At 56.4% G+C, this 26,350-nt stretch overlaps 4 protein-coding genes across 8 annotated transcripts; 2 read left to right on the plus strand and 2 right to left on the minus strand.

Annotated features, from left to right (window-relative positions):
* Positions 1–952: 952 nt before the first annotated feature.
* ABHD14B (abhydrolase domain containing 14B) lies at positions 953–5,245 on the minus strand. Its single transcript, XM_058560066.1, has 4 exons — positions 5,150–5,245; positions 3,988–4,223; positions 2,478–2,719; positions 953–2,090 (listed from the first exon to the last, which is right to left on the minus strand). Exons 2-4 carry the CDS (start codon positions 4,196–4,198, stop codon positions 1,914–1,916), a joined length of 630 nt encoding a protein of 209 aa, XP_058416049.1. The 5' UTR covers positions 4,199–4,223; positions 5,150–5,245; the 3' UTR covers positions 953–1,913.
* ABHD14A (abhydrolase domain containing 14A) lies at positions 4,806–11,210 on the plus strand. 2 transcript variants are annotated; one of them, XM_058560057.1, is made up of 5 exons: positions 4,806–5,087; positions 8,740–8,951; positions 9,129–9,244; positions 10,389–10,624; positions 10,837–11,209. In XM_058560057.1, exons 2-5 carry the CDS (start codon positions 8,758–8,760, stop codon positions 11,017–11,019), a joined length of 729 nt encoding a protein of 242 aa, XP_058416040.1. In that variant the 5' UTR covers positions 4,806–5,087; positions 8,740–8,757; the 3' UTR covers positions 11,020–11,209. The 2 variants fall into 2 exon arrangements, with proteins under 2 accessions (XP_058416040.1, XP_058416032.1); XM_058560049.1 differs by lacking the exon at positions 4,806–5,087 and adding an exon at positions 5,210–6,353 and having other exon boundaries at positions 10,837–11,210.
* Positions 11,211–12,740: 1,530 nt separating this feature from the next.
* On the plus strand, positions 12,741–20,411 carry ACY1 (aminoacylase 1). 4 transcript variants are annotated; one of them, XM_058560019.1, is made up of 15 exons: positions 12,741–13,028; positions 13,425–13,536; positions 14,266–14,330; positions 14,420–14,524; positions 14,872–14,966; positions 15,494–15,570; positions 15,648–15,737; positions 15,838–15,894; positions 16,241–16,314; positions 16,400–16,449; positions 16,572–16,716; positions 16,819–16,887; positions 17,505–17,584; positions 17,722–17,782; positions 19,221–20,411. In XM_058560019.1, exons 2-15 carry the CDS (start codon positions 13,443–13,445, stop codon positions 19,266–19,268), a joined length of 1,110 nt encoding a protein of 369 aa, XP_058416002.1. In that variant the 5' UTR covers positions 12,741–13,028; positions 13,425–13,442; the 3' UTR covers positions 19,269–20,411. The 4 variants fall into 4 exon arrangements, with proteins under 4 accessions (XP_058416002.1, XP_058416019.1, XP_058415994.1 ...); XM_058560011.1 differs by lacking the exon at positions 19,221–20,411 and adding an exon at positions 17,866–18,330 and having other exon boundaries at positions 12,743–13,028; XM_058560036.1 differs by lacking the exons at positions 16,400–16,449; positions 16,572–16,716; positions 19,221–20,411 and adding an exon at positions 17,866–18,330 and having other exon boundaries at positions 12,742–13,028.
* On the minus strand, positions 20,336–22,689 carry RPL29 (ribosomal protein L29). Its single transcript, XM_058560079.1, has 4 exons — positions 22,596–22,689; positions 22,153–22,197; positions 21,811–21,875; positions 20,336–20,808 (listed from the first exon to the last, which is right to left on the minus strand). Exons 2-4 carry the CDS (start codon positions 22,187–22,189, stop codon positions 20,449–20,451), a joined length of 462 nt encoding a protein of 153 aa, XP_058416062.1. The 5' UTR covers positions 22,190–22,197; positions 22,596–22,689; the 3' UTR covers positions 20,336–20,448.
* Between the last annotated feature and the right edge of the window lie 3,661 nt (positions 22,690–26,350).

The raw sequence follows: 26,350 nt of genomic DNA on the forward strand, positions 1-26,350 counted from the left end.
ATCCGATTACAGCGCGGCGGGCCCGCCCCAGCCGCCCCAGTGCCGCAGCCGCCCGCCCCGCCCCGCGCGCCGCGGTGCGCCCCGAGCGGCGGCCGCTTCCGGGAGGGCTGGCCGACCCTCCCCTCGCAGCTCCTCCAGCCCCCGGGAGTCGGGGGGCGGCGGGAGGGGGCCTGAAGCTCGGTCCCAGCCGCGGTCCTCCCCGCGCCGCCCGCGTTGCGTCCGACTCCGAGTCCCTCTGCTCTCGGCCGGCCAGTCCTTCCGCCCGGCCCCTCTGCCGAGCCCCCTGCACCCCCATCTCGGCCTCGGCCCCGCCGCCAGCCCCCGCGCTGCCCCGCTCCGGCTCAGGTCGCTCGGAGCTCGGGCTTCGACCCTCCGCCGGGCCTGGTTCCCGGCTCTCCTCGCTTCTGCGCCATCCATCCCCGCGCGTGGCTCTCACCCACCAAGACCCGCACCCTTCAGCCACCCACAGCTTCCGCGAGGCCCGGCCCTTGTCCGCCCAGGACAGGTTACCGGACCAGCTGGAGGAGGAGTCTGAGAGCGGTGTGACCCTGTGCACCTCAAACCGTGATTCCCCCAAAGCTACCCCCAGAATTCCTTTTGGGGCTAGGGTCGCGGCACAGTTGAGTACTCTACTCAGGAATGGATACGGGGAGGGGGAGCAGCTGGGCTATGACCAAGCCCTCTCCTTGCCCCACTGCACCCCTGCCACTGGCCCCTAGAAAGCAAATCTACCTCCCCCTCTCCGTAATCGGCTCAGCCTGGTCCCACTGACCTCCACCTCCCCCCACAGCTGAGTCTCTTGGCACCTGGATGTGTGTGGGTGGGGAGGGGAATCCAATCTCCCTTCCCCTCCATCTGGCCTGGTGGACAAAGGGCAGGGGGACCATCTGGACCCGCTACGGTGGGGGAGGGGCCCGCAGTGGCGGTCCCAAGGGGCGGGGGAGGGGCGGCGCTCTGGAGACAGCAAGAGTCTGGGGGGTCTAATTGCATCACTTTATTTCACCGACCTCCACTCTCCTCTCCCCACCCCCCAAACCTCAGAGCAGAAAACAGGCTTGGCTGAGAAGACCCAGGCCTAATAACCTGGGGAGGTGTGGGGCACCCAGAAGGACGGAGAAAAGCAGGGAGATCTGAGGGTCAAAGGGGTGGCCCTTCCCTTTTGCGGGGCAATTCTGGTCTGGGGCCAGCTGCAACCTGTAGGTGAATGGAGTCCAGGGCTGGCCACACTCTAAGCCTGGCAGAGGAACTCTTGCAAGAGCTGGCCCTGGGGGTCCCCACCTTCCCAGACAGTGGGGTGCTGCATGGTTGGGAGGGCACATGTGCCTGTGCAAGTGCTTGTGTGGAAGCACAAGTATCCATGTGTGTATGTGCATGCAATGCAAAGCTGCGCGTGACAGTGTGCGTGTCATTCCAGAGTCGCGTGTACCTATGTGGTTGCTCCCAAGTGAAGGGTCACATTTGGGAACATAGACGGCTCCCATGTGTAAGCATGCATGTGGGCATGTATGTATCTGTGGCCTAAGAGGCAGGAGTGAGGGGTGTGACGGTCCTGCAGGGTAGCCAAAGGAGGAGGTAGGAGGTAGGAGGGGGAGGCTGGGCAGAGCAGAGGAAGGAGTGCAAGCCAAGCAGGAAAGCCTAAAAGAGAAGCTCAACTAACGGATTACCCTCCACCAGATTCCGTCCCTTGGTTCCTGAATTTTTTTCTCTTGATTTCATCTCTTCAGTCTGTCACTGCAAGAGAAAGAGGAAGAGGAAAAGACAGACCCCAAAAGACAAGAACCAGATAGACAGACAGACAGACACACCTGTTGCATGTGCATGATGAGCAGGTGCCCATGGAGGGAGGGGGAGAGAGAGAGAATGAGAGAGAGCCAAGGCAGGCAAGCAGCCCACTCCGACAGCAGGGCTGGGCCTCACAGTCCCTGCAGGAAAGCCAGCAGCCCTGTATGCCACTCCTCGGGTTTGTCAAGATAACAGGGGTGCCCTGCCCCCTCCATGACCAACACCCGGTGGTTGGGCAGCTGCTTCAGGTGCTCAAAGCTGGTCTGACCCATGGGGTCCTGGTCTCCATATACGATAAGAGCTGAAGTCTAGAGAAAAGAAAGGGAGGCAGAGTCAACAGGGACCTGTCACACCTGCCCCAGCCTCCTAGACATCAGCTCCAGCCCTCCCCATCACTTCAGACTCTCTCCGGGTCACCCCAAATGAGGGGGGGAGACAAGCTGGCCCATGGGGTGGGGGAAGAGGCCCCCGCTCCCAAGGGACAGGGGCATGGATTTGTGTTTGCCCCAGCACACAGTTTAGGACAGGGCTTGGCACAGTAATCTGGTGCTAAGTAAACCAAAGGGCGGAGTTTAGTGGTTCAGCTCCTCCCAGACGCCACCCCTTGGTTACTCCACCCCCAGATGAGGAAAGGCCCCTGGATGGACCCTTCTTTGCTCTTGGCAGGGGCATCTCAGCCTCCCACATAGGAGTACCTTCACACTGGCATAGTCGGCAGCATTGATTTTGTCAGTGCAGATAGGGGCCACCGGCACATAGCCCCGGACCTGGGAGCCAGGGGCCGTGAGGAAGGGCAAGGAGTACATGCCACTCAAGGATGGGCTGATCACAACCGGGGGTCCCAGGTCCAAGGCATCCACCACAGCTGCCAGGAAGCTGCTGGGGGCCAGCTCCCCAACAGGGGCAGGGGCTGCTGCTTCCTTGGAGCGCCCCAGACCTGCAGGGATTCAGGTGTGGGATAGACAAGACAAGGCAGGTGAGTGGGAAAACAGAGGCGAGAGGGTCCCTTCCTCCAGGAAGCCCTCCTAGGTCAATCTCTCTATGCCAGGTTCCTGCAACACGCAGTCTGCCTGAGTTTATTCCTACCAAAGCCTAGATCTGTCATATCTGTGGCAAGCGTGAGGCATTTCCCTCCATGTCTATACCCATCTCCTCCAGCAGGACAGTGTCCTGGAAAGAATCAGGCTCTGAAGTCCAACACTGCTGGGTACAAGTCCCAATTTTCCATTTACTACCTATGTGACCTTGGGAAAGTCCCCTGAGCCCTCTCTCAGCTGCTCAGTTTCTCCATCTGTTAAAAAGAGATAACAAAAGTATCTACCATTTAAGACTGTTGTGAAAATTCGGTGAGTTAACTGCTTATGAGGCACCTATCCCAGGGCTGGCAGGGTGGGTGCCTCGAGGACAGCAGCTGAGGGGCTGGCTCTGCACACAGACCTCCCCTCCAATTAGTCAGTTTCTACCTTCCCCAGAAAGATTAGCTCAAGACATTTGCCTTGAAGCTCAGCCCAACCCACTGTCAGAACCAATCCCATCCAGGACTGGAGGCCCACCCACTGGGCACTGAAACCATACCAGCCCCAGCTGGCGAGAGGAGCAGGTCAGCCATGCTGCCCCTTCCACACTTGGCACCATGGGCTGGGGCCTGCTGGTCCAAGTTATGACTAGCAGTCTGGGGCTGCCCCTGCCTCCCCCAGAACCCAGCTTAGGGCTTTGTATGTGGGATCATGACTGGGGGCTTAGCCTCCCACCAGGCCGTGCCCTGCTCCAGGAGGCTCAGTCTCACTCCTCAGGGCTTCCAACAGAGCCTGTAGTTATGGCTCTGTCAAAATATTTCACTTCCAATTGGCTGAGTGCCAATTATGATGTGTCAAATACCGGCCACATACTCACATGGATAATCTCATTCCATTCTCACTAGAGCCAACCCCTAAAATGAGTGTGGTTATCTTCCATTACAGATGAGGAAATAGAGGCTCAGAGACACTGAGACACTGCCCCGGGCAACACAGTTAGAAGCAGCTAGCCAGTGTTCAGACTACATCCGGATCAAGGCTAGAAAAGCTCAAAGGCCCTTGCCGTGTGCACTGCGCCCTGTCAATCTCAGGGCCCAGCCTGGCTAGGTCTTCCCAGTCCCACAGTCCCCAGCCCTGGGTGCCCAGTGAGGCCCCACACCCCCCGTCCAGAAGCCTGCCACAGAAGTACCTGGCAGGTCAATGGCCACAGCCCGGTAGCCAGCCTGGGCCAGCATGTGCAGTGTACCGAGGTTCTGCCAGGTCTCAGAGGAGAAGCGGATGCCATGCAACAGCAGCACAGAGAAGCGGGCGGGCTGTCCATCGCCCGGCCGTGCCTCTCGGAAGAAGAGGCTCTGGCCCTGCACCTGGATGGTGCCCTCCTGCTGCTCCACGCCCGCCATACCTGCCGCTGTGCTGGCGAAGCGCCTGTGGTTCAAGGCCAGGCTGATGAGGAGCCACAGAACACCCTGCCCAGGTGGAGCAGGGAGACTGCCACAGAGAGGGCAGGGTCCCTCAAGGAGCAGCAAGGAGGCTCCCAGAACTCTGGAAACATGCTTGGGGGTAAGGCGGCCGTAGGTGTTATTTCTGCCTCCGCCACTCACTTAATTGTATGACCTTGGGCCTCAGTTTCCTCATCTGAAATATGGGACAGTAAAGCCTACCTCAAGAATTAACGAGTTAAAAAAAAAATTAACAAGTGAAGGTGCCTGCCCTTGGAAAGAACTCAATACATGGGGCTCCCATTACGCTTATTGTCCTCATTGTTGTTATTCTTTTCTACAAATGGGGATAATACAATAGTACTTAGTTCATAGGGGGTTGACAGGATTATATGAGGCCACGCATGTAAAACACTGGCACCGTGCCTAGCACATATTAAAGCACAGGAAGTGCTCAATCAACAGTAAGTAGCTGACTATTTTGTTTATCAACCTCTTTCTCTTCAAGGCACTGTTACAGGGTCGCATGTTGGCACCGCAGGCCGGAGGGGGTCGGAGTTGGAGTAAAAAAACCATTTTCCGGAGGCGGAAATCGGAGCGCTGAGCTGGGAAAGGCTTTGGATTTCCGGCCCGCAAGGGACGCGGGGTGCTCAGCGCGCTGCCCACTGGGACCCAACGCGCTGACGCCGCGGTCAGGCGCGCGGTCACCGGCGGCGCCACGGCTCGCTCTGTCCCCTCCGAGGACCTCGGTTCTGGCTCGCTGGGCCTGGTAGGGCGCACGCGGGAGGGGTGAGGGGAGACCCAAGAGAAGGGACCTGGGGAGCCAAGATGAGAAGGGGAGAAACTTGAGGTAGGTGGGGGTGGGTTCTTACTGGAGAGAGGAAGAGAGGGTCGGGGGCGCAGAGCAGGTACCTGGGGAGCTGCGTGGGCTCGCGCAGACAGCAGGCAAGCGAGTGCTGGCGGCGGATGGGGCCAGGGCGGGGAAGTAGGGACGTGGCCCGGGAGCGGGGGCCAGGCCGTGCTCCGGGGCGCCCTCTTGTGGCCACAAGCCATCGCAGGGCCGGTCGGTGCTGCTAGACCTATCTTTCTTCTCACAGCAGCTTCAATTTCCCCGAGCCCCTCGGCCCCGCGTGACCCAAGCACCGGGCTGGATGCGGCCCCGAAACGCTCAGCCACCTGTCCCACATGCACGTAGCGAGGAGGAGAGTTCCTTTGGGGTCGCATCCCTGCTGCTCCCTCCCCCACTCCTCCCCACCCCGCCTCATCTCCAGCCTGAACTGCCTGCGCCCAGAGTGGAGCGCCTGGCACGCAGTTGAGGCCCGACAGGTTTGAGTGCAAAGCTCTGCCAATGTCCGGCCAGGTGGCCTTGATCGTTTTCCCAACGCCTCTGAACCTATTTCCTTGCCTGTAGAGTGGGTCTGATGTTGCCCACCTCGCAGGGTGCTAATAAAGAGTGAATCCTGTGTGCTCCGCGCAGCCTCCCTTTGCTGGGCCTGGTTGCCTCGCCGAGCCCTGAGCCTGGGGGCAGACAAGACGTTGGTCACACGTCGCCAACCAGGATATGTGCCATAAAGAGACGTGAAGGAGCCTAGAGGTCACCCCGGGCTCTGACTGAGTGGGTGTGTATTTGTAGGGGTCAGGGAACTGGTTGAGAGACCTGGAGCTGCTGCATAACAATAATATCTGGCATTTACACAGCGAGGCCTCCGCGCCAGACACTTTTCTAAGGCTTGACCGGTCCTTAAGTCCTTAAGACAACCCTGTGTGGTGGTGACAGACGAGACACTGAGCGAAGGTGGAGACGTTCTGGTGGGAAGAAGCCGTGTGGCTGTCCCCCCGGCTCTCAGGCCGAAAACAATCCGGAAAATCTGGACAGGAGGCCGGCCTGCGTGCTTTGGGGCGCCGTTCTCTAGTGCCCCCCTCCTTCGGGGCCACTAGGCACGAGGCCTGCGCTGCGGACTGCGCAAGCGCGCCTCCGTGGTCCCGCTCTCCGCCTCCTAGTGTCAGCCCAGCCTGCAGAGCGGAGGAGGCCACGGTCGCGGCGCTGTTTGGCTGCTGGTTCCGCATGGGTGGGGTCCCTCCCGCGGTGGCTGGCCCGGTCGACCCGGTCAGCCCGGTGAGTGTCCCCGGGGAGTGAGGCCTGCAGGGTGCCCGGGGGTGGGCCACTCTTGCTTCGCCCCTTGCCCCGCCGCCCTGGAGCAGAGTCCGGTGGGAGGGGCAGGCGCTGGGGCCGCGAGTGTGCGTGTGTTTGTGTGGTGTGTGTGTGCGCGCGCGTTTGTCTACGTGTGTTCTTGAGGGTCTGGGTGTACGTGTGTCGGTGTGATGTGTGTCAGTGTGATGTGTGCCTATGTTGGGGGATGTGTCGGTCTGTTGTGCCCGCTTGTGTCTGTGTGTGGCTATTGTGTATATTTCTGTGTGTGCGTGTGATTTTGGGGGTGTGTATCTACTTGTGTGTCTTTGTGTGTATTTCTGAGGGTCTGTGTGTGAGTGTCCATCTGTCTGCCTGTGCATGTATGTTTCTTGGGTGCGTGTGTGATTTTAGGGTTGTGTGTATGACTGTGTGCTTGAAATTTGAGTGTCTGCGTATGATTTTGAAAGCGTGTGTGTGTCTATCTTCCTACATGCCTTCCTAATGCCTGACTGTGTGCGTGATTTTGAGAGTATGTATTTCAAGAGATCGATTGCGCACAGGCGTGTGCAAGGAGGCTGCGTGTACGTGCAGGAAATAGCTTATGCAGCAGAAAAGGGTGTGGGGCAAGACTCGATGTTTGTGTGTACACCTTTGTGTCATTGTCAATGCATACGCCAAGGACCTAACGCGGGTACAGCTCCCCACCCCCGCCTTGTATCTTAGCGTAGACACGGTTGCCAGCTACCCGCGCCCTATGCCCTATCGTTGTCTAGAGCGCCCGCTGCCCGGGTTGCCAAGGCAACGGCCGAAGTCCGGCCCCTCCCTACTGGGAGAGGAGCCCGGGTTCCCCAGGCCCACCTCAAGGAGAGGTACACCGAGGATGCTCCCCCTGGTGGGAACCTAGGGTAACTTCGCGTTGGAGGCGTATGTTATAAGCTGTTCGTGGTCAGAAAGAAGAGAAGAGTGCGCTCTTTCCCTGCTCAGCTCCTAGCTCTCCATCAGCACCAGAGGGGCTGCCACTGCCCGCTCACCACCTGACCTGGGAGCCTGGGGGTGGGGGCTTGGGAAACATCCCCAAAGCGCCTTGGAGAGGTGGGAGGGGCCCGAGACAGTCCTCAGCTCCTACCTCCAGCCATTGCCCAGTTGGCACTCAATAAAGATGTGTTTACTGGAATCTGGGAAGAAGGCAGGTGTGCTCATCCTAGGCCCAAGAAATGATGACAGGACAGCCTGTGTTCAAGTCTACTCTATTATTGAAATCTCACAAGAGGTTTGCGAGGGCAGCCAGAGGTTATCCTTCTCCCCATTTTACTGACAAACTGAAGACACGTGGCCAGGAAGTGGCAGAGTGGAGTCTCAAAGCCAGGGCTAACTGCTCCCACTGGGTCCTGGGTCCTGGGTCCTGAGGTCTGTCTTCTGGGCTGACAAAGGACCCAGACTGGAGAATTCCATGAAGCAGGTCATTTGGCATGAAGCTGTTGGGGGGTGGGCGGCAGCATTCATCTCTCCAGCCTCTATGCTGCCCTTTCCATTTCTAGGTGTACCATGGTCCTCCCTGGCCCCACATCCCATCATGTCTCGGCATTTCCTCTATCACGGATATTCTCCATGAGCCTTCCTCCCACTTAACATCAGCTGGGGTAGAGCACTAAATATTCCCATCAATTGTAAAACATTCTGGTTTTAGCATTGTTGTATGCAGTGATAAAAAAGAATCGTTTCCAAACGTGCCCTCAGTGGGACGTTGCTTTGCACATAGTCTTTCACCTTTGATGACCCGCACCACTCTGTCCACCAGCAAGGCTCTAGTTCATCCATCACTTCCCAACCCCATGGTTTCCGCCTTGGCAAACTGAGTGTGGCCTGGCAGTTAGGATCCCAGCCTAGGTTCAAATTTGAGTTCCCCCACTTGCTACTCTGCACTCTGGGCAAGAGAATTTACCTCTGTGAGCTTCAGTTTCCTTGTCTGTAAGAGATCTGTAATCATATCTGCTCCCCCCTGTTCTTGTGTGGACTCATGAGCCCTTGTAAGCGAAGGGTCAAGCACAGGGCCTGGCTGTCATCAGCACTCAATGAACGGAACTGGTTTTAGCTGGCACAATGATGATGGTGGTCACTGAGCATGCTTTGTGCCAAGGGGACATCTCAGATGCTCCTTCTCACACTGTGGGGCATCTGAGCCCTTGCCCTGGCATGTGGAGTAGTTGGGTGTGAACCCTAGACCCTTGCCCAGAGCAGAGGAAAAGGCAAGGGCTGGAGCTTTTCCTCCGCTGGGTACTTCTGGTGGGGTTTGGGATGGGGTCCAGAGAGCCTTGTGGGGGCTCAGCCCCAGCTTCTTCTCCCACTCCTCTCCTCTCCTCTCCTCCTCCAGACTGTGGTACAGACCTCCATGAGCCGGTCCCGGGTAGCCTTGCTGGGCCTGGGCCTGCTGCTCATGCTTCTACTGTATGTGGGGCTGCCAGGCCCCCCTGAGCAGACCTCCTGGCTCTGGGGAGACCCCAATGTCACAATCCTGGCTGGTCTCACCCCTGGCAACTCCCCCATCTTTTACCGCGAGGTGCTCCCGCTCCACCGGGCACACAGGTGGGTGCTGACCCCAGTGTGTAGTAGAAGGACTAGGCCCAAGGGGAGTCCCTGTGTGGAACCCCAGCTCTATTCAGGGTGCTCAGGGCCTGGGAGGACAGTGGAAGAAACCTAGGAAGAAAGAACAGGGGGCCAGTCCCAGACCCCCAGGACACACACTCTCCTGTATGCCTACAGAGTGGAGGTGGTGCTGCTCCATGGAAAGGCCTTTAACTCCCACACGTGGGAGCAGCTGGGCACACTGCAGCTGCTGGCGCAGAGGGGCTACCGGGCCGTGGCCCTTGACCTCCCAGGTGAGAGCCCTTACCCCTAGGTCTAGGGAGGCAGCGTGCAACAAGTACAAGGGGGCAGCTTCTTGAAGGGGGGTATTGGAGTGGTAGGAAAGCCCTAAGGTGTGGCCGGGGGGTATCTGGACCCCAGTGTCTGGACAAGCAGTGGCAGGTTGCAACAGAAGATGGCAACATGAAAAGGTCTGTGTTTTTGTTTTCTACCTTTATTTTATTTTCTACTTAAAACCTGCAGTGTGGATTGTTCCGGTCACAGAGCAAATAGAAACATGGCTTACTTCACAAGCGATTGCATGGAGAGATCTCACTGTACTTTTTATGACAAACTAGGTAGCTTTTTGGTTTTTTAGCTGCACAAATGATTTATGCCATCATTCTTGTCGTTAAAAAATCAAACAAGAGGGACGCCCTCAGAGACCCGTGCCACCTTTCTCTCCCTCTCACCTCTCTGAGCAGTTTGGGGGTACCAGGCCCTCTTGGGCATTTCCATACATAGAGTTACAGACAATATGCAGGATTGTGTGGTGGGGTCGCAAACATGTTTGGTGTCCTGCCTGCTTAGCAAATCTATCTGCAACTTGGTTTTCTCCCCCTATGCATGTCTTATGGATCGTGCCAGTCACTATGAACCTCCCTCTCTGTAGTGTGTGCCACTGGAGGGATGGCCAGGTTTTATCTGCCCATTCCTCTACTAGTGGATACGTAGGGTGATTTAGAGTTCTCAGTGTCAGTTGAAATGCTTGAACAATGAAGCCAAACCATCTTGGGACATGCTTCTTTGAGCATGTGGGTAGCTCAAAGGACAATTGATGGGTCAAAGGACACACATTTTAAAAATTTTGACAAATATTAACTTACCCTCCAAAAATACTATATGGACTTATCCTCCCAGCAGTCATGTATGAAAGTGCCCTTTTCCCCACATCTTCCCTAACACTGCGTATTATCAGTCTTTTTTAGTTTTGCCAATGTGATGAATGAAAGATGTTTTTCTAGCAGGCCTATCACATTACAAAAAATGGCTTCTGGCAAGTTTGGGGTAGCATGTGCCATGTGCCACTGCTCCCCATCTCTTTCCCCCACTATGGTGGGCAGGAAGTCCTGAGCTCCTGCCCAGCCTCCCTCAGCTGGTGCCTTCTGCTGTTCCCAGGTTTTGGGAACTCGGCACCTTCAAAGGAGGCAAGCACAGAGACAGGGCGGGCAGAGTTGCTGGAGCGAGTGCTGCGGGACCTGGAGGTGCAGAATGCTGTGCTGGTGAGCCCCTCCCTGAGTGGCCGCTATGCCCTGCCCTTCCTGATGCAAGGCCGCCACCAGCTGCATGGATTCGTGCCCATCGCACCCGCCTCCACCCAGAACTACACTCAGGAACAATTCTGGGCCGTGAAGGTACTGGGAGGAGGGTCTCCAAAGGTCCTGGCTTCCTGCCCCTGGCTCGAGTCATGGGGGGAGAGGACTCAGATCTCACTTGGAGGACACACAGCCCCATCCCTGATCTGGATGGAAGAAATGGGGTGTTTGGGGAAGATTTTCTAAGGAGGAGGCTTGAGGGTCAGTCCCCCTCAGGCCTCAGGACCACGGTCTCTTGCCTTGCCCTACAGACCCCGACTCTCATCCTGTATGGGGAGCAGGACCGCATCTTGGCTCCGGAGTCACTGCGGCAGCTCCGCCACCTGCCCAACCACTCCGTGGTGAAGCTGCGCGACGCAGGCCATGCCTGCTACCTCCACAAGCCTCAAGACTTCCACCTTGTCCTCCTTGCCTTCCTCGACCACCTGCCTTGAGGTCGCCCATGGCCCAGGCCCCAGGCCTGGCCTGAACTTGGAGGGGCTGGACCAGCCTCCCACCAAAGAGGCAGCCCCCGGTATTGGAGGGCAGAGGCCGAAGGGCCAGGCCCAGTCAGGACCTCTCATTTCATCTCACAGGCACAATAAAAAAAAGCATTTTTGTCGTGCCTGAGGAGTGACAGGTTCTATTTCCTGGAGTTGCTGCACGTGGGGCAGGAGTGGGAGGCAGGTCTGCAACTGCTTCGGGGCTGGGAGCTGGAGGGAGCGCTCCAGCAGCCTGGGAAGGTTAAGAACATGGGCTACTTCCCAGCTCACCACTCTGTGCCTCAGTTTCCTCATCTATAAAATGTTCATGATGGTAACACCTAGCTCAGAAGGTGGTTTTAGGATTGAATGAGTCTGGGTAAGTGGAGCACGTGGCCACACAGGGCTGGGGGTGGGGGGAGGGAGGCAGGAGTATTACCACTGCTGCATGACCACTGGGATGGGTGGGAAGCTGAGGGTCTGGCAGCTGAGCTAAGTCAGGAATGCAGGACCTATGGCCAAAGGGAGCAGGATGTGTAGAGGTGGAGTGGAATATGGTTTAACAATTAACACAGTATTGTTGGTGAACCACCAAGCTTGCTTGCCCCTGTGTATGTGTGGGTCAGCAGCCCAAACTTAAACCCCAGGAGGGCTGGGATTGACCCCTACCCTCCCGGCTTGCCTCCTCTGGGCCCAGAGGTTGAAGTCTTCAACCCCTGCCCCTCCCCAAGCTGACAGCCTCTGGAGCAGAGGGAGGAACTGGCTGAGAGATAAAGGGCAGCTGGAACTACAACTACAACAATGTGGGCAGCTACAACTGTGTGCAGCCTGTGCGTGACCAGTGGGACACCTCCCTTTATCGATAACTCCCTCTCTCGTGGCTGCGGAAGAGCCAGGGAGCCTGTCACAGGGTCAGCCAAGAGTGTGCCACCTGTATGCTTTTGTGCTGTTTCCCCACCTCTCACACTGTCTCACAGCATCGTGATTACATCCTCTCGCTGTGACATCCTCTGTCACACAGGTGCTGTCACAACCAACCACCATCTCACACTCATATTGTCATACCCACTGTGTCACTGTTCCTGTGTCATTGTCACACGGTCATACCCACTGACATACACTCTTAGATTTGCCCACACAGTGGCACGTTCACATGATCACACACTCGGTCTCACAGGCGCCCGTGTGTCCATTTATCCTTCATTCCTGGCACGCTCTCCGGGCATCAGCTCTGTGCCCTGCCAGGGACAGAATCCTGCAGGTTCCTGGACCAGCCTCCTGGAGCTCACAGTCTGGCAGGACAGATATTAACCAATAACCTCTCCATGCAGGGGCCGAGGCAGACAGGCAGGACCTCCCTGACTTGCTGAGGCATTTTGCAAAGGCGAGAAGTAGGAGACTCGCGGCAGGGGGTAGGGGGGCAGGCAGGTGCCAGCTCTGGCAGGACTTTGCACTGCTGTACCCTGAGAGCAAAGGGGCCCCAAAGAGGCGGCCGCGACTTTTCGGGTCAGTGTCCGCCATCCTCTCGTCCAGACCCAGCCCAGAGGTTGTAGGAGATGGAGCCCTCTGGGGGCGGGAGCATCCGGAGCTCTCCGCCTAGGTCCAGGGGCGGGGCCTGGGGGGCGTGTCCTGCTGGGCGGGACGGGGCCTGCGGGGGCAGGGCCAGCCGGGAGCTCGGCGTCCGCCACGGGACCTGGTGGCGGAGGCAGCTGCCCGGGGGCAGGATTCGGTTTCCCAGCCTCAGATTACCAGGCGGAGGCTGGACCCAGGGACGTGTGGAGACGCCCGCACCAACGCGGCCGTAGAGACTGGGACGGCCTTTACTCGCAGTCTTCGGTCCCGCCCTGCAATTCGGGTCTGGCCACGTGGTGGGCGGACCAGGGCGGTCCTGAGCCTGCGACTTCTCAGGACCCTGAGTCCCGGCTCCAGTTCCGGGCGGGCGCTGAGAGGCGAGTGCGGGCCCAAGACCAGCAGAGAGCGAGGTGCGGGGCTCTGTAGAAGGGTGGAGAGATCTGGGGCTCCCTGGCATGAAATCCGGGCAGTTGGGACAATTTTTTTGAGGAGAGTGCGGGGAGTCAATGTCTGGGTTTAAACCTGGCACAGCTGTTCTCTAGCTGTCCTTGAACCTCTCTGAGCTTCAGCTTTCCCCTCTGTAAAGTAGGCATTCAGAGGCAGAAACTTCTTGGGGCCCTTTTTGGGAATTAATAAGCACAGCGCCCGAAACCGAACAGGGCTCTGTAACTGGAGGCTCCGAAACAGGGCGTCCTCCCTGTGGGACGTGCGGGGAACCGCCCGCCCTGGGGAGGGGCTGTGTGCAGATAAAGTCCACCAGGCCTCCGCAGCTGGGACGGGTAGGCAACCACTCGCTTTGCCCGCAGCTCACCACGAGCAGCGCCATGGCCAGCAAGGGTCCCGAGGGCGAGCACCCATCCGTGACGCTCTTCCGCCAGTACCTGCGCATCCGCACCGTCCACCCCGAGCCCGACTATGGTGAGAATGCGGCAGTTGCAGGGCCTGCGGTGGGGCTACAGGCGCGGAGACTGTGCTCTAAACAGGCTCCAATCCATGTCATCCAGCCGAGCCCCACTCTGCTGCCCGAAATGGCGTCCCATCCCCTCTAGCCATTCCCCAGGTCAACAGACTGCTCAGCAGCCCCTCCCGCCTCTGGAGGAACCATTTCCCCAGAGGCTGTGCTTCTCCAAAAGTTACTCCTGGCAGCTATTTAAGCAACAACACCTCACTCCCCAGGGCTTGGGGTGGGGGAGGGAAGACTGGGGCAGCCACAAGGGAAGAAGACTCTCCCAGAAGCCTACTGAGGGTGGACAAAGGTCACAGCCCTTAGGGAATCAAGCTTGGTGGCTGGGAATTGTATACATGGATCTAAGTCCGTGCTCTGTGATTTACCAGCTGGGAGAGGTTGGGTGAATCTCATGTCTCTACCACCATAGTTTTCCCGTCTTTAAGGAAAATAACAATAACACCTGCTTCTAACCCTGGACTTCCCACCTGGCCTTCCACAAAGGGTCATTGATTGGCCAAAAATATCATTGTCCTTGGGGACAGAAATGCAGGTGTCTCTGAGGGATGTGGAATTTTGTTGAGGAGGCAGCAGCCCATTTTGGGGTCTGTTCCTCTCTCTGGATGTACCCTCCAGCTCTGCCTGGGCCAGTGGAAGGCGTGGGTAGGTAGAAACAGCCCCAAGATTCTCTGTGCTCCCAGGGGCTGTGGTGGCCTTCCTTGAGGAGAGAGCCCACCAGCTGGGCCTGGGCTGTCAGAAAGTGGAGGTGAGCCTGGGGCCCTGCATAGGGAGGGGAGGTGGGCCTGGGACACCTCCTCACCCTGTGCCGACTACCCCCTTCCTGACCCTTTCCAGGTGGCACCTGGCCGTGTGGTGACTGTGCTGACCTGGCCAGGCACCAACCCCAGACTCTCCTCCCTCTTGCTCAATTCCCACACAGATGTGGTGCCTGTCTTCAAGGTGTGTGTGGTGGTTGGGGAGTGGTGCAGGCCTTGGGGACAAAGATAATGCAGACTTCTAATCAACCTCAGGGAACCCACAGTGCTAGTCCTGGTCGTGACTCTCAGCATCACATGGCATTACTCCATTCAAGCAGCCTTTGTCCAGCAGCCATTCCATGTCCAGGGTGGGGGTGGGGGTGGGAGGCAGAGATGAGGGATGGCAATCAGCTGCCCTCTTCTGTCCCCTTCACCATCCCACCTGTCACCCAACCTTACAGTGGGCTCCTAGAGCAGGGCCACAGTTGACCAGAGTGGATTAATAACTAAATTTGGGGCTTGGGTCGCTCTTCCCATTTCTGCTCCCAGGAACATTGGAGTCACGACCCCTTTGAGGCCTTCAAGGATGCTGAAGGGTACATCTATGCCCGGGGTGCCCAGGACATGAAGTGTGTCAGCATCCAGTGAGTGTCCTCCATTCCCAGTCCTGCACAGTGTCCCCACTGGCCCATTGGATTGACCCAGGACCTGGGGTGTGATTCGAGAACCTCAAGGCCAACGAACATCTTAACCCCTTACCTTGGGCAGAAATTCCTGCTGTGGGCCGGCCCCGTGGCTTGGTGGTTAAGTGCGCGCTCCGATGCTGGTGGCCCGGGTTCGGATCCCGGGCGCGCACCGAGGCACCACTTCTCCGTCCATCCTGGGGCCGAGTCCCACATGCAGCAACTAGAAGGATGTGCAGCTATGACATGCAACTATCTACTGGGGCTTTGGGGGGAAAAAAATAAATAAAATAAAAATCTTAAAAAAAAAAAAAAAAGAAATTCCTGCTGTGACTATTGCATGGGGGGGAGACTGAGGGACAGGGACTTTCCAGAGTCCCCTGCCAGGCTGTGGCAGAGCAGGGCCAGGGCCCAGGGCTCTAGCCTGCCTGCCCAAGCATCTGGTGGCTCCCCCAGCACCTGGCTTACACCCTCTCACTGCCCCTTAGGTACCTGGAGGCTGTGAGGAGACTAAAGGTTGAGGGCCACCATTTCCCCAGAACAATCCACATGACCTTTGTGCCAGGTAAGAGTGGCTCAGGGAGGGGGGAGGGTGTGTTGGAGGGGAGGCCCTTTCATCTCACATCCCTGCTGCTTTCACAGATGAGGAGATTGGAGGTCATGGAGGCATGGAACTGTTCGTGCAGCGGCCTGAATTCCAGGCCCTAAGGGCTGGCTTTGCCCTGGATGAGGGTGAGCAGGGTGGCAGGCTGCTGAGCGGCCAGCATGGGGTAGGGAGACTGCTAGTGGAGGCTGGGCTGCTCCACCCTCTGAACCCCCTTTCCCTCTTCAGGCTTGGCCAACCCCACTGATGCCTTCACTGTCTATTATAGTGAGCGGAGCATCTGGTGTGAGTATGGGCATCAAGGGAGGGGGTCACTGTGCAGATAGGAGACTAGGCCCAGAAGAGGCAGGGACCTGCCAAGGGTCACACAGCAACTTAGGGCCTGAGTAGGCCTTGAACCCAGGGCCTTTACCTCCCAGCCTCTTCCTACCTGAGCTTCTCCTTCCTGAGCTTCTGAGGGTAGGCCCTAACTGTTGGGCAGAAACCAGCTCTACACTGGTAACCCTTTGAGGGGGACAGAACCCTGCCAGAGGAGCTTGGAATGAGGGGAAGATGCAGGCCCACTCCAGAGCTGATTGCATTTCCAGCTCCTCCCATGCTGAAGACACTCCCTCCCCCCTGCATCTCCCAGGGGTGCGGGTCACGAGCACTGGGAAGCCAGGCCATGCCTCGCTCTTCACCGAGGACACAGCAGCAGAGAAGCTGGTGCGTGGCACACGGGGAGGGGTTTTGGGAGTTCCTGAGGCTCTATGCTGAGGCCACTCTCACATCTAACCTCACACTTTCCTAGCACAAGGTTGTGAGCTCCATCCTGGCTTTCCGGGAGAAGGAGAGGCAGAGGTGAGGCAGCCTGGGAAAGGGGGCAAGGGTCTAGGAGGCTGTGCCAGAGAGGAGGGAAGCTGAGCCACCTCTTTTTATCTGGTGTTCCCCCTTGCTGCCTCTGCTCCTGCCCCCCATTGCAGGCTGCAGTCAAACCCCCACCTGAAGCTGGGGGCTGTGACCACCGTGAACCTGACTAAGCTAGAGGGTGGCGTGGCAATTAATGTGGTACCTGCCACTCTGAGCGCCAGCTTTGACATCCGCCTAGCACCGGATGTGGACCTGAAGGTGCCACCTCCACCTGGGTTTGGAGGAGGGAGCTCGGGTTATCAGTCCTATCCTAGGGGCTTAGGGAGAACCTGAGAGGTCAGCTCATCTCCCTTCTCATAGGCTTTTGAGGAGCAGCTGCAGAGCTGGTGCCAGGCAGCTGGAGAGGGGGTCACCTTCGAGTTTGTTCAGGTATCGACTGGGGACCTATGATGGGGGAGTTGTGGGAGCTGGGGAGACTGGGCTTGCCAAGTGTGTATCACTGTAGGAGTGTGTGTGTAGTGTGCCTGCATATAGCATTTCTATAGCTACAAAAGACACATTTTATTCACCAACAAGCATTAGCTGTGGAGGCCATGTTGGGTGCTGGGGAGTACTGTAGGGAGTTAAATTCGACAGTTCTTGCCCTCATAGTCCTTACAGCATGAAGGGGGGAATAGACATAAATATTTACACTATACTATTTCTTTTATCTAAGTATGAACACATGTGGTCCAGGAAGGGTGGGACCTTGTACTCTGAGAACCTGTAATTGGAGTATTTGACCAGTCTGAGAGGTCTGGGAGACCCATCTTGAGGAAGGGACACAGGCTAGATCTGAAGGATGAGCAGGAACTAAGTAGATGGAGGGCAGGGGAAGGTCCCACTTACAGCTTTGAGAGACTGAAAGAGGGCCTGTGGCTGGACTGGCCAGATGGATGTCTGGGGTGGAGATAGGAGCTGGGCCTGTGCCAGGCACAGCCCACCCTATGAATAGGGCCAGCTAGCCAGGCCCTGTCTTGATCCTGCCATCCTTCTCCTCCCCCTAGAAGTTCACGGAGCCCCGAGTGACATCTACTGATGACTCAGACCCCTGGTGGGCAGCATTTAGTGGAGTCTTCAAGGACATGTAAGTGCACTGGCCTGCCTCCTCTCCCCCTTCCCTCTTCTTCCCCCACCTCCCTTCCACCTTCCTTTGCCCCTTCAATCCTTCCCTTGCCCTCTCCCCTCTCCGCCTCCCCTTTCATCAGGCTCTTTCCTCTGCAGGAACCTCACTCTGGAGCCAGAGATCTTCCCTGCTGCCACTGACAGCCGCTATCTCCGCAAGGTGAGCCGCTTGCAGTAGCGTGGGCAGTGGGGTGGGCCTAGACGCTGGCCTTCCCCCTAACGGCTCCTCCTTGCCCTCTGCAGGTGGGGGTCCCAGCTCTGGGCTTCTCACCCATGAACTGCACACCCAGGCTGCTGCACGATCATGATGAACGGCTGCATGAGGCTGTGTTCCTCTGTGGGGTTGACATATACACACGGCTGCTGCCTGCCCTGGCCAGCGTGCCTGCCCTGCCCAGTGACAGCTGACCCCCATGTTGCCCAACCTCTACCCCTTGAGCTTCCCCCCTGCCCAACAATAAAATCTGTGTGTGGACAGGGGCCGCTTATGAAGTACTAACAGCAAGGATGTTCGTGGAGCAGGGATTCTCTCATTTCCCTGGGGACAGGCTGTTACCGTCCCCATTTCACAGATAAGGAAAGGGAGCCTGGCTCTGAGTACTTCCTCCCACCCCATGCTGCTCTGTGCCCCTTGACACAGCCCACCCATCCTGTACTACCCAGTCATGTCTGTACCCAGCAACAAGAAGCCATAGTTCCTGCTCTCAATGGCCGCCATACTGATATCTGACTTGTGAGGTCGGGGATACCATTCCCATTGAGGGGGACACCAAGACAAAGATCTCAGGGAACCACAACTGGCTTTCTGGGAGCACACTCAGGATCCTGACAGGACCACAACCAGAGGCTGGCTGAGCCCTTGCCAGATGTGGGGCAGGCAGAGGGGCAGCTGGCAAGGCATGACTGCTAGCATCTGTCAACGCCTCGGGCTGACAGGAAGGGGGTGTTGGGAGCATGAGTCGTAGAAGGGCAGGAGCACTGGTAAACCAGGTCAGTTCGTCTGAGGGTCCGCAGCACCCTAGCAGGAATCACGGGTCAGTGTGTGCAGTGGCCCACAAGCTGGGCTTCAGTCTGTCGGCCTTGCTACGGCCCCAGGCAGTGCTGAGAGTCAGCCACAGCCCCAAGACCTGAGCCTACTGCTCTAGCTGATCTCTTGTCCTGTTCTCACCTCCAAGAGCATGGGGCTGGGAGATAGGGAGGGCTGGCTTCTGAAGTTCCTAGTTGTGGCCAGAAGGCAAGTCCAGAGCCTGATTCTGTGGCCTGCAGGCTTAGTCTTGGTAGTCACAACCCCTGTTCCTGGAGTTCTAACAAGGAGCCAGGACTTTGGCCAGTTTCAGCTGCCCTGAACCCTCATAGCAGCCCTCTGATGCAGGTTTCACTGAGCTCCACTCTAGAAGCTCTGCTACAAGAGCTTACCCAAGACTACACAGCTTGGAGGTAACAGAGTCAAGATGTGAGGCTCAAGAACTGGGGACTTGTGCTTCCTACACACAAGGCAGGCTCCGTGTGGAAGCTGGAGGCCGAGGCCAGCAAGCTGGCTGTGACCCTAAGAAAGCCTAGTTGAAGCCCCTGACCTGAGGTCTCCTCTCCCCCTTCAGACTGGAGCAGGACAACTGGGAAAAGGAGTCTTCACGCCCCTGTCCTAGGGCCTAGAGCACACGCCTCACTTTGGAAGCTATCTGACCTGGTGACTTCTCGCTAAGCCAAGCCACCTTCAGGACACAAAACCTGCTCCTGTTCCCTTTCAAGACCCCACCTCCTATCTGACACCTCCAGGTGAGGGGCAGTTGGCCACCCATAGAGGATGCTAGGATGACAGTCAAAAGCTAACAGCCCAGCCCTAGCTGGGCAAATTAAAACTTCCTGGGGCCCTGCATGGACTACCTGGGTTCCAATGCTACCTCCATCTCTTCCTAGCTCCGTGATCTTGAACAAGTTTCCTCACCTGTGAAACAAAAGATACTAGTAATACCTACTTGAGAGGTAGGGTGACCAGGGGTTGTACCTGTTGCCCCAGCATAATTAATATTAACCCTTTTTGAGCCTCCCAAGTACCCAAGGTTGGACCACAAATTACATGACCACTTGTACCAAAAGGCTGGTTTTGAGGATTAAGTGTAACCAGGAACAGTGCTCCACCTGGCGTCTTCTATAGAAAGCCTCCACAAACGCCTGTTCCCACTGCACTACATGCTTCACAGGCTCTTCTGAGGACTAAGACTGCAGGTGAAACAGCCGATCCAGGGGGCACAGCAGAGCCCAGCCCAGTCGTGCCAGTGAGGCAGAGCCACCAGTGCCCTGCCTCCCAAGGTCCCTAGCACTTGGGGGACCAGCACAACTCAGAGCAGCGGATGCTGGCCAAGTACACAAGGAATAGCTCAAGTCTGGAACACCTCAGGCGAGAGTGCAGAATTCTCCAGCAGGGTCCCTCCCCTTTCCTCTGGGTAAGCTTCAAGACCTAACAAGGATGTTTGAGATTTCTTTCCTCAGCAGCCTACCCAGTCAAGCAAGTTATGTGCCCCAGCTTCTCTAGGTCCCCCAACCATTTCTCATTTACTAGGTCCCCTTCTTGCACCCCAGGGCCCTATTTCCCCTGACTCCCACCCACACCCTACCATCCAGAGAAGGCTGAACTCTTCTCCCACACAAAATGGAGGTACCAACTCCACCTGAACCCTGGTCCCAGCCCTGGGATCACAGACTGACTGACAGATCCTGCCTCAGGTTTATTTGTACAAATCGCACAGGAGGACTACCAGCCCCATGCAGAGAGCAGCCCAGGGGTCACACCAATCCTTCCGTCCTCACACTGGCAGACAGAGGCCTCTACTCTGGAGCCTTCGTGGGGGCCTGGGCACCTTTGGGAGCCTGAGCCGCAGTCGCAGCCACAGCCTGGGCCTTGGTTTGAGCCTTGGCCTTGGCTTTTGGCCGGCAGAGCCTGAGACCCTTGGCGATGCGGGCACGAGCACGTTTCCCGAGCTTGGGGTGAGCGATGTAGGTAAGTCGGTTGAGCTTGCGGCTGCCGCTCTTTGGGATCTTGGGCTTGACTTCCTTGGGCTTTACAAGAGCCTTGATAGCCTCGGCATGTGCACTCATGGCCTTGGCATTATTGGCCTGCATCTTCTTCAGGCCCTTCTTGTTGTGCTTCTTGGCAAAGCGCATGTTCCTCAGGAACTTGGGGTCCACCTGGAAGGCAAGAAAGGTACAGGCAGCTATTAGTGCAGCATGTGGGGGCCCCCAAGTCACCCCTGGTGCCCCTCTCCATAGTAGTACCCAGAAGAGTATTGGGCTCCAGCCAAGGCCTACTAGGGGCTTAGACAGCATCAAGTCAACCTTAAACGCTGAAAAATACAACCTTTAGAAACTATGGGCAGAGAAACATGTACCACGACCCCAAAAGCCAACACTCCACACTGCTAATGCCACAGACCACATTTTCAGAGCTACACACCCAGAGCCCAGGAAAGCTCAAATGCGAGTGCAGAAGGCAAGAACAAATGAAGGCTGCCCTGTCTGTCAGGGTTGCAGGACTTCAGCTGTGTTTCTTCTGAAACCCCCAGGGCCACCCCAATCTCCCCTTAAAGAAAGGTGTCAGTTAAATACCAAGCCTGGTACAACAGTTTCACAGCAAATAAGGTAGAATAAGAGACTAGGATGGGGAAACCGAGGCTTAACGATTTAATGATTCACTCCTCCAATCAGGTACCAAGGGTATAGGGGAGGAGCAAACTGGGGAGAGGGCTCAGTTCAGCTCTGACCCCTCAGCCTTCTCAGTGAATCCTTAGAACTCCCTGGCACAGAAAGGGAAGGTGTCCCCCAAGCCCAGCACTGGATCAGATCAAGGTCATATGGCTGGTCCATGTGGAGTGGAAGGCTCACAAGTTACCGGGACATACAGACAAGGCCATTCCTTCCCTTGAAGTGCTCTGGGTGAGGAACGGAGACAGATGATCAAACAAGCTGCCCTCCGCAGGCAGGTTACACCTGACCAGGGGGTTACATCCTGGGCTGGGAAAGGCCAAGTAAAGCTTTATTGTGGGTCTGGCAGCTTTAAGTCCCAGAAAGACAAGCACAGTTAATAACGGTGCTCAGGCAGATGCTGAAGCCAGAAAAGGCTACACGAAAGGCCGCGACTATGCAACTGGAGCCAAAAGACACATTTCTAGGTGATTCAGTGCACACACTCACCCCCTTAAGAGATTCGTATCTTTGTGATCGAGGTTTCTTGATGCCGTTTCTGTGCCATTTTCGCGCTGTGGGGAAGAATAGGAATGAGACGAAAAAAAGATTTCCTCCCAACATCACTGCTGGCAAGCCTGGGCGAACGCTTACTTCCCAGAGTAGGTCTTCCTGAGATCCGGGAAACCCCTTATCACTGAATGCAAAGCACCGTGGGTATCTCAAGTGGACCCCTGGCTTCTAAACCTCTAACCCCAAAGGTAATACTGGCTGAAAACAAACTCAACCTCAGTATCTCTAATCCTTGGTAGGGGCTGGGCGTGAGACGGAGGCTGGGCCAGGGGAACTTACACTGGTTGTGCGTGGTGTGGTTCTTGGACTTGGCCATGTCTGCACCTGGAGGACAAGGGGGAGATTAGGGCCGGGCCTACCTCTGCCGCCCTGATATGGAAGGACTTGACGCCACAGCCAGAATGAGGTTGCAGATCAGATGCCTTGCATCTCTGGCCTCCACCCGCCTCGACTCACTGTGCACGAACCGACGCCAGCCCCCGCCTCCCAAACTCAGGATGGTGCCGCGATACCAACCGCCCCCGCCGCAAGGTTGCGCTCTCCCCCAAATCCGCGTTCTCCCCTTCCCATCCACTCCTTGAGAACCCAGGAGCACCACCCGTGCCCCGCGGCCTCCGCTCCCCACAACCACGCAGCCGGTCTCCCTGTCCTCCCCGACGCTTGCGCCCCGCCGCCGTCCGGGAGTCGCGGATGGCTTTGGATACCGCGCGGCCAGCACTCACTGAAGCCCGCGGCTCCCGAAGCGCCTGGGGCCGGAAAAAGAAGAGGAAAACCGCGGTGCAGCACGGGGAACAGGGTCGTCGAGGCCGGAAGGTACTACTGGAAAAGCTTCCCCCAGCGCCGGGAAGAAAGGTTCCGAAGCCCGAGAGGGCACAAGCCAGACCGGAAGGAAGTGCAACAAGCCTGGCCCCGCCCCCTTCAGGTTTTACCCGTCCGTCTCCCTTCTCCTATTCCTCCTGGACTAGGCTTTTGGAGTCCAGGTCTCATTAAGGGTCCGGAAGGCGAGGGGAGTCTTTCAGGGATGCATGTTAGGCAGGGAGTGACAGAAGATTTGTGTTCCTAAAACGAGCTCCCAGCTACTGCATGGAGAATGGACTGTGCAGGGCAGAGGAGGAGGGAGAGCTATGAGGAGGCTGGTGCAGAACACCGTGGAGAGTGATGGCGCCTGGACCTGAGGGGGCAGCGGGGATGGAGAGGAGTGGATAAGGAAGGAGAGTAAACTGAACTTGGGATGCGGAAGATGAGAGAGAGGAAGGAGGCCAGGGTAGCCTGTGTGTTTTTGGCTTGAACATCTGGGTGAATGGTGGTGCTGTTACAGAAATGGAGAAGATTGGGGGAGGGACAGAGGTTTTGTTGCTTTGCTTTGAGGGGACCAGTGATCCAGATTTTTCTTTTTAGTTGCATTAAATGTGATATGCCAATTAGACATTAAACATGAGTAAGCGTTGCTGCCTAACAACTCTCTGTTGCCCTCTCCACTGCTTACCCCTACACTTCTTTCTCTGCACAGCAGTGGGGCCTGAGGACACTTTTTAAGATACAAGTCAGATCTTGTCATTTAAAGTCTGCAAGGACTTCCCCTTGCCTTGGAGATAAATTCTTTACCTCGCCTACCTCTGGCAACTCTCTCCTTATCATTCACTTCTCTCCAAACCCATAGACTTCTTTCTTTCCTGCTAAACACAAACGCCTTGTTCCTGCTTCAGGGCCTTTGCACTTGCTCTCCCCTCCACCTGGACCACCTTCTCCCTGCTCTTTAGGTGCTGTGCTTTCTCGGAGAGTCCTCCCTAGACTGCCGTATCTAAAATACAGACCCTCTGCCCCATCTCCCCAGTTACTCTGCGTCCTCTCATTCTCTTTTCTTCCTTCATAGAACTTTCCCAGACTCTAATTATGTTCTTTATTTGCTTGTGCTTGTGCCCATTGGCAGAAGCCCCATGAGTTCAGGACTGGTTTGGTAACCTTCATTTTCCCATTGCCTGACACAGCACTTGTTATAGAACAGGAGCTTAATAAACACCTCCTGGATGGACATTCCTTGACAAGGCAGGTTTATGGAGTGACAGAAGCATATTGCAGAGAGTTGGGAGTGAAGGGGAAAGGAGGATGTGGAGGCAGGACATGCAGATGACTCCTTACCGAAGCATTCCTGAGAAGGGGAAGAGAAATCTGGCAGGTGTGAGTTAGGAGAATGAGGAACAGACTCAGATGCTGACGGGGTGACCTAGTGCCAACAAAGAAACAGTTGAGGCCAGAGAGGAAGGTGTCTCAGCAGGAGCAAAGTCTTTTATGGGTGCTGAGGACAGGTGGAGGAGCTGGTGGGCAGAGGTGGGGACTGCAGAAGGTGGGGGTGGCGTGATACCTGCTGGTGAGTCAGGGCCTCAGCCCAAGGAGTGGGAGAGTTGGGGCCGGAGGTTGGGACCAGGAGGAGAAGGTTTGCCACACTCTTGAGAAAGAGAAGCAAGCAGGGTAGGGGCAAGCAGAGGAGACTGTGACGACCTTAAAGGAACCAGGCTGCCCCACTGTGTGGCCTTCCAGCTGGCCAGTAGCTCCCACAGCTCCTAAAAAGTGAGCAGTGACGCCTGCTCAGGATTCAGTTTTGCCAGGCTGTTATGACGGTGGCAGAGCAAGCAGTGAGCAGAGAGCCACAGTCTGACAGGGGAGGCAGATTCACAGATAGATGATGGCCATACAGTACCATTGGAGCTGCTATAGAGATAGGCCCAGGGTGAAATCCTGGCTGCCAGGGAAGGGGGGAGGCAGTGACAAGAGTGAGGAGCTTTGGCTGTGATCTGAGGGTCGTGGGACAGGGCCAAAGGGGACCATGACCTGGTGCCACTAGCCTCCATGCTTTTCAAAGTGGGAAAGAGGGTAGGGCCAGCCACGTGTACAGGGATAGTTTTCTTCCTTCCTTACTTTCTTCCCTCCCTCCCACCCTCCCTCCCTCTCCTTCCCTCTCTGACCTACCTACTTACCTCTTTCTCTCTTTTTCTCTTTGTAAATGGAACTTTATTATACAAGCTCTTCTGTAACCTGATTATATTCATTCAATCATAATTTATGGACGTCTTTCCCTGTTCATGAAAATCATTTGTAATCCTATTTTATTTTACATGTTTAAAAACATTCTGGGGCCAGCCCCGTGGCTTAGCAGTTAAGTGCGCACGCTCCGCTACTGGCGGCCCAGGGTCGGATCCCGGGCGTGCACCGACGCACCACTTCTCCGGCCATGCTGAGGCGGCATCCTACGTACAGCAACTAGAAGGATGTGCAGCTATGACATACAACTATCTACTGGGTCTTTGAGGGAAAAATAAATAAATAAAATTATAAAAAAAAACATTCTGAGAAGAAGTCAATAAACATCATCAGATGTCAAAGGAGTCTATGACACAAAAAAGTTGAGGAGCTTCACCCTTCCTCTGGGGTCGACACGCTCCCACCCTCTGTGAGAGAGCAGCTCTTGCCCCATCTCAAGTCCACGTGGAGGCCTGGGTCCACTTACCATCTTCTTTGGTGTGGTCTTGGGCAGAGCCACTAGCTGGACTCAGCAGAGCGTCTTATCAACCAGGACTCTTAAGAGATGTGAGGCCTTGGCGGCCAGACCAACCTTGGCCTGGGCAGGGCTGAAAGTGATCTCCCTGAGCTGTGTGGCCTGCAGTGGCATTGTCTTGTCCAGGCCTTGTCCAGAGCCACAGTCCCAACCACAGCCCAAGTGGGATCCAGTGGGGCCTCCTCAGTGAAGACACAGGGTCGGAGACATCTGGGGTTATTTTCGCCATGCCTAGCATAGTCCTAGGTGCATGTGGGGACCTGGTAAATGTTTGAGGAATTAAGTGTACATATTTCACAAATCCAGGCAGATGGCAGAATTGTGAGGCAAGAGGCCAATCAGCTTGGAGGGATTTCTCAGAGATTAGAGTCAGCTCTTCTACTGGATCCAGGTCTCTGCCTTCTAAGCCTCTGTTCTGAGTGTAACCTGGGAATAAAAATAGTAATTGCCTTGCAGGGTTAAACTGGGTAATTTGAGTAAAGCACTGAACATTGTGCAGAGTACACATTAGGTGCTCAATCACTGTTGGTCCCATCCATGCCTTTTCCCCACAAGGCCTCTGGGGAGGGGGACAGGGCTTAGGGAAGGAATGTCACTGGCAAGTGAATGGTAAAAATGGGGACAGGATGCAAAGGAGGGCCAGGATGGAGGGAAGTGACAGTCCTAAGGGGTGCTGGATCCCCTCAGTCCTGAAGTTTCAGAGTCAGGGACCCCCAGTGTGCACAGATAAGAGGGACTATGAGTGGGTTATCAGAACCAGGATGTTTTATCCGTAGGAGAGAAGCCTGGGGGGCAGAGAAGTGGAGGCCCCTAAGCACTGGGTTGGGTTTTGAATCTGCTTAGAAATCCCTAAGTGAGAGGCCACCTGGGCCTCAGAGGGCAGAGCTGTGACTGAGGGAGGCAAATACCAGCTCTGTGGACGAG

The sequence above is a fragment of the Diceros bicornis genome, chromosome 2, assembly GCF_020826845.1.
Source record: "Diceros bicornis minor isolate mBicDic1 chromosome 2, mDicBic1.mat.cur, whole genome shotgun sequence".
In the NCBI taxonomy this organism is placed as follows: Eukaryota; Metazoa; Chordata; class Mammalia; order Perissodactyla; family Rhinocerotidae; genus Diceros; species Diceros bicornis.

Coding starts and splice junctions, on each gene's coding strand:
- ACY1 (XM_058560011.1), top strand. CDS start 13,443: ATGGCCAGCAAGGGTCCCGAGGGCGAGCACCCATCCGTGACGCTCTTC. Junction 13,537..14,265: donor CCACCCCGAGCCCGACTATG/GTGAGAATGCGG, acceptor CTGTGCTCCCAG/GGGCTGTGGTGGCCTTCCTT. Junction 16,888..17,504: donor TCACCTTCGAGTTTGTTCAG/GTATCGACTGGG, acceptor TCCTCCCCCTAG/AAGTTCACGGAGCCCCGAGT.
- RPL29 (XM_058560079.1), bottom strand. CDS start 22,189: ATGGCCAAGTCCAAGAACCACACCACGCACAACCAGT. Junction 21,876..22,152: donor CCACACCACGCACAACCAGT/GTAAGTTCCCCT, acceptor TCTTCCCCACAG/CGCGAAAATGGCACAGAAAC. Junction 20,809..21,810: donor GATACGAATCTCTTAAGGGG/GTGAGTGTGTGC, acceptor CTTGCCTTCCAG/GTGGACCCCAAGTTCCTGAG.
- ABHD14A (XM_058560049.1), top strand. CDS start 6,303: ATGGGTGGGGTCCCTCCCGCGGTGGCTGGCCCGGTCGACCCGGTCAGC. Junction 6,354..8,739: donor CGGTCGACCCGGTCAGCCCG/GTGAGTGTCCCC, acceptor CTCCTCCTCCAG/ACTGTGGTACAGACCTCCAT. Junction 9,245..10,388: donor CGTGGCCCTTGACCTCCCAG/GTGAGAGCCCTT, acceptor TGCTGTTCCCAG/GTTTTGGGAACTCGGCACCT.
- ABHD14B (XM_058560066.1), bottom strand. CDS start 4,198: ATGGCGGGCGTGGAGCAGCAGGAGGGCACCATCCAGGTGCAGGGCCAG. Junction 2,720..3,987: donor TGTGGCCATTGACCTGCCAG/GTACTTCTGTGG, acceptor GAATCCCTGCAG/GTCTGGGGCGCTCCAAGGAA. Junction 2,091..2,477: donor CCGACTATGCCAGTGTGAAG/GTACTCCTATGT, acceptor TCTTTTCTCTAG/ACTTCAGCTCTTATCGTATA.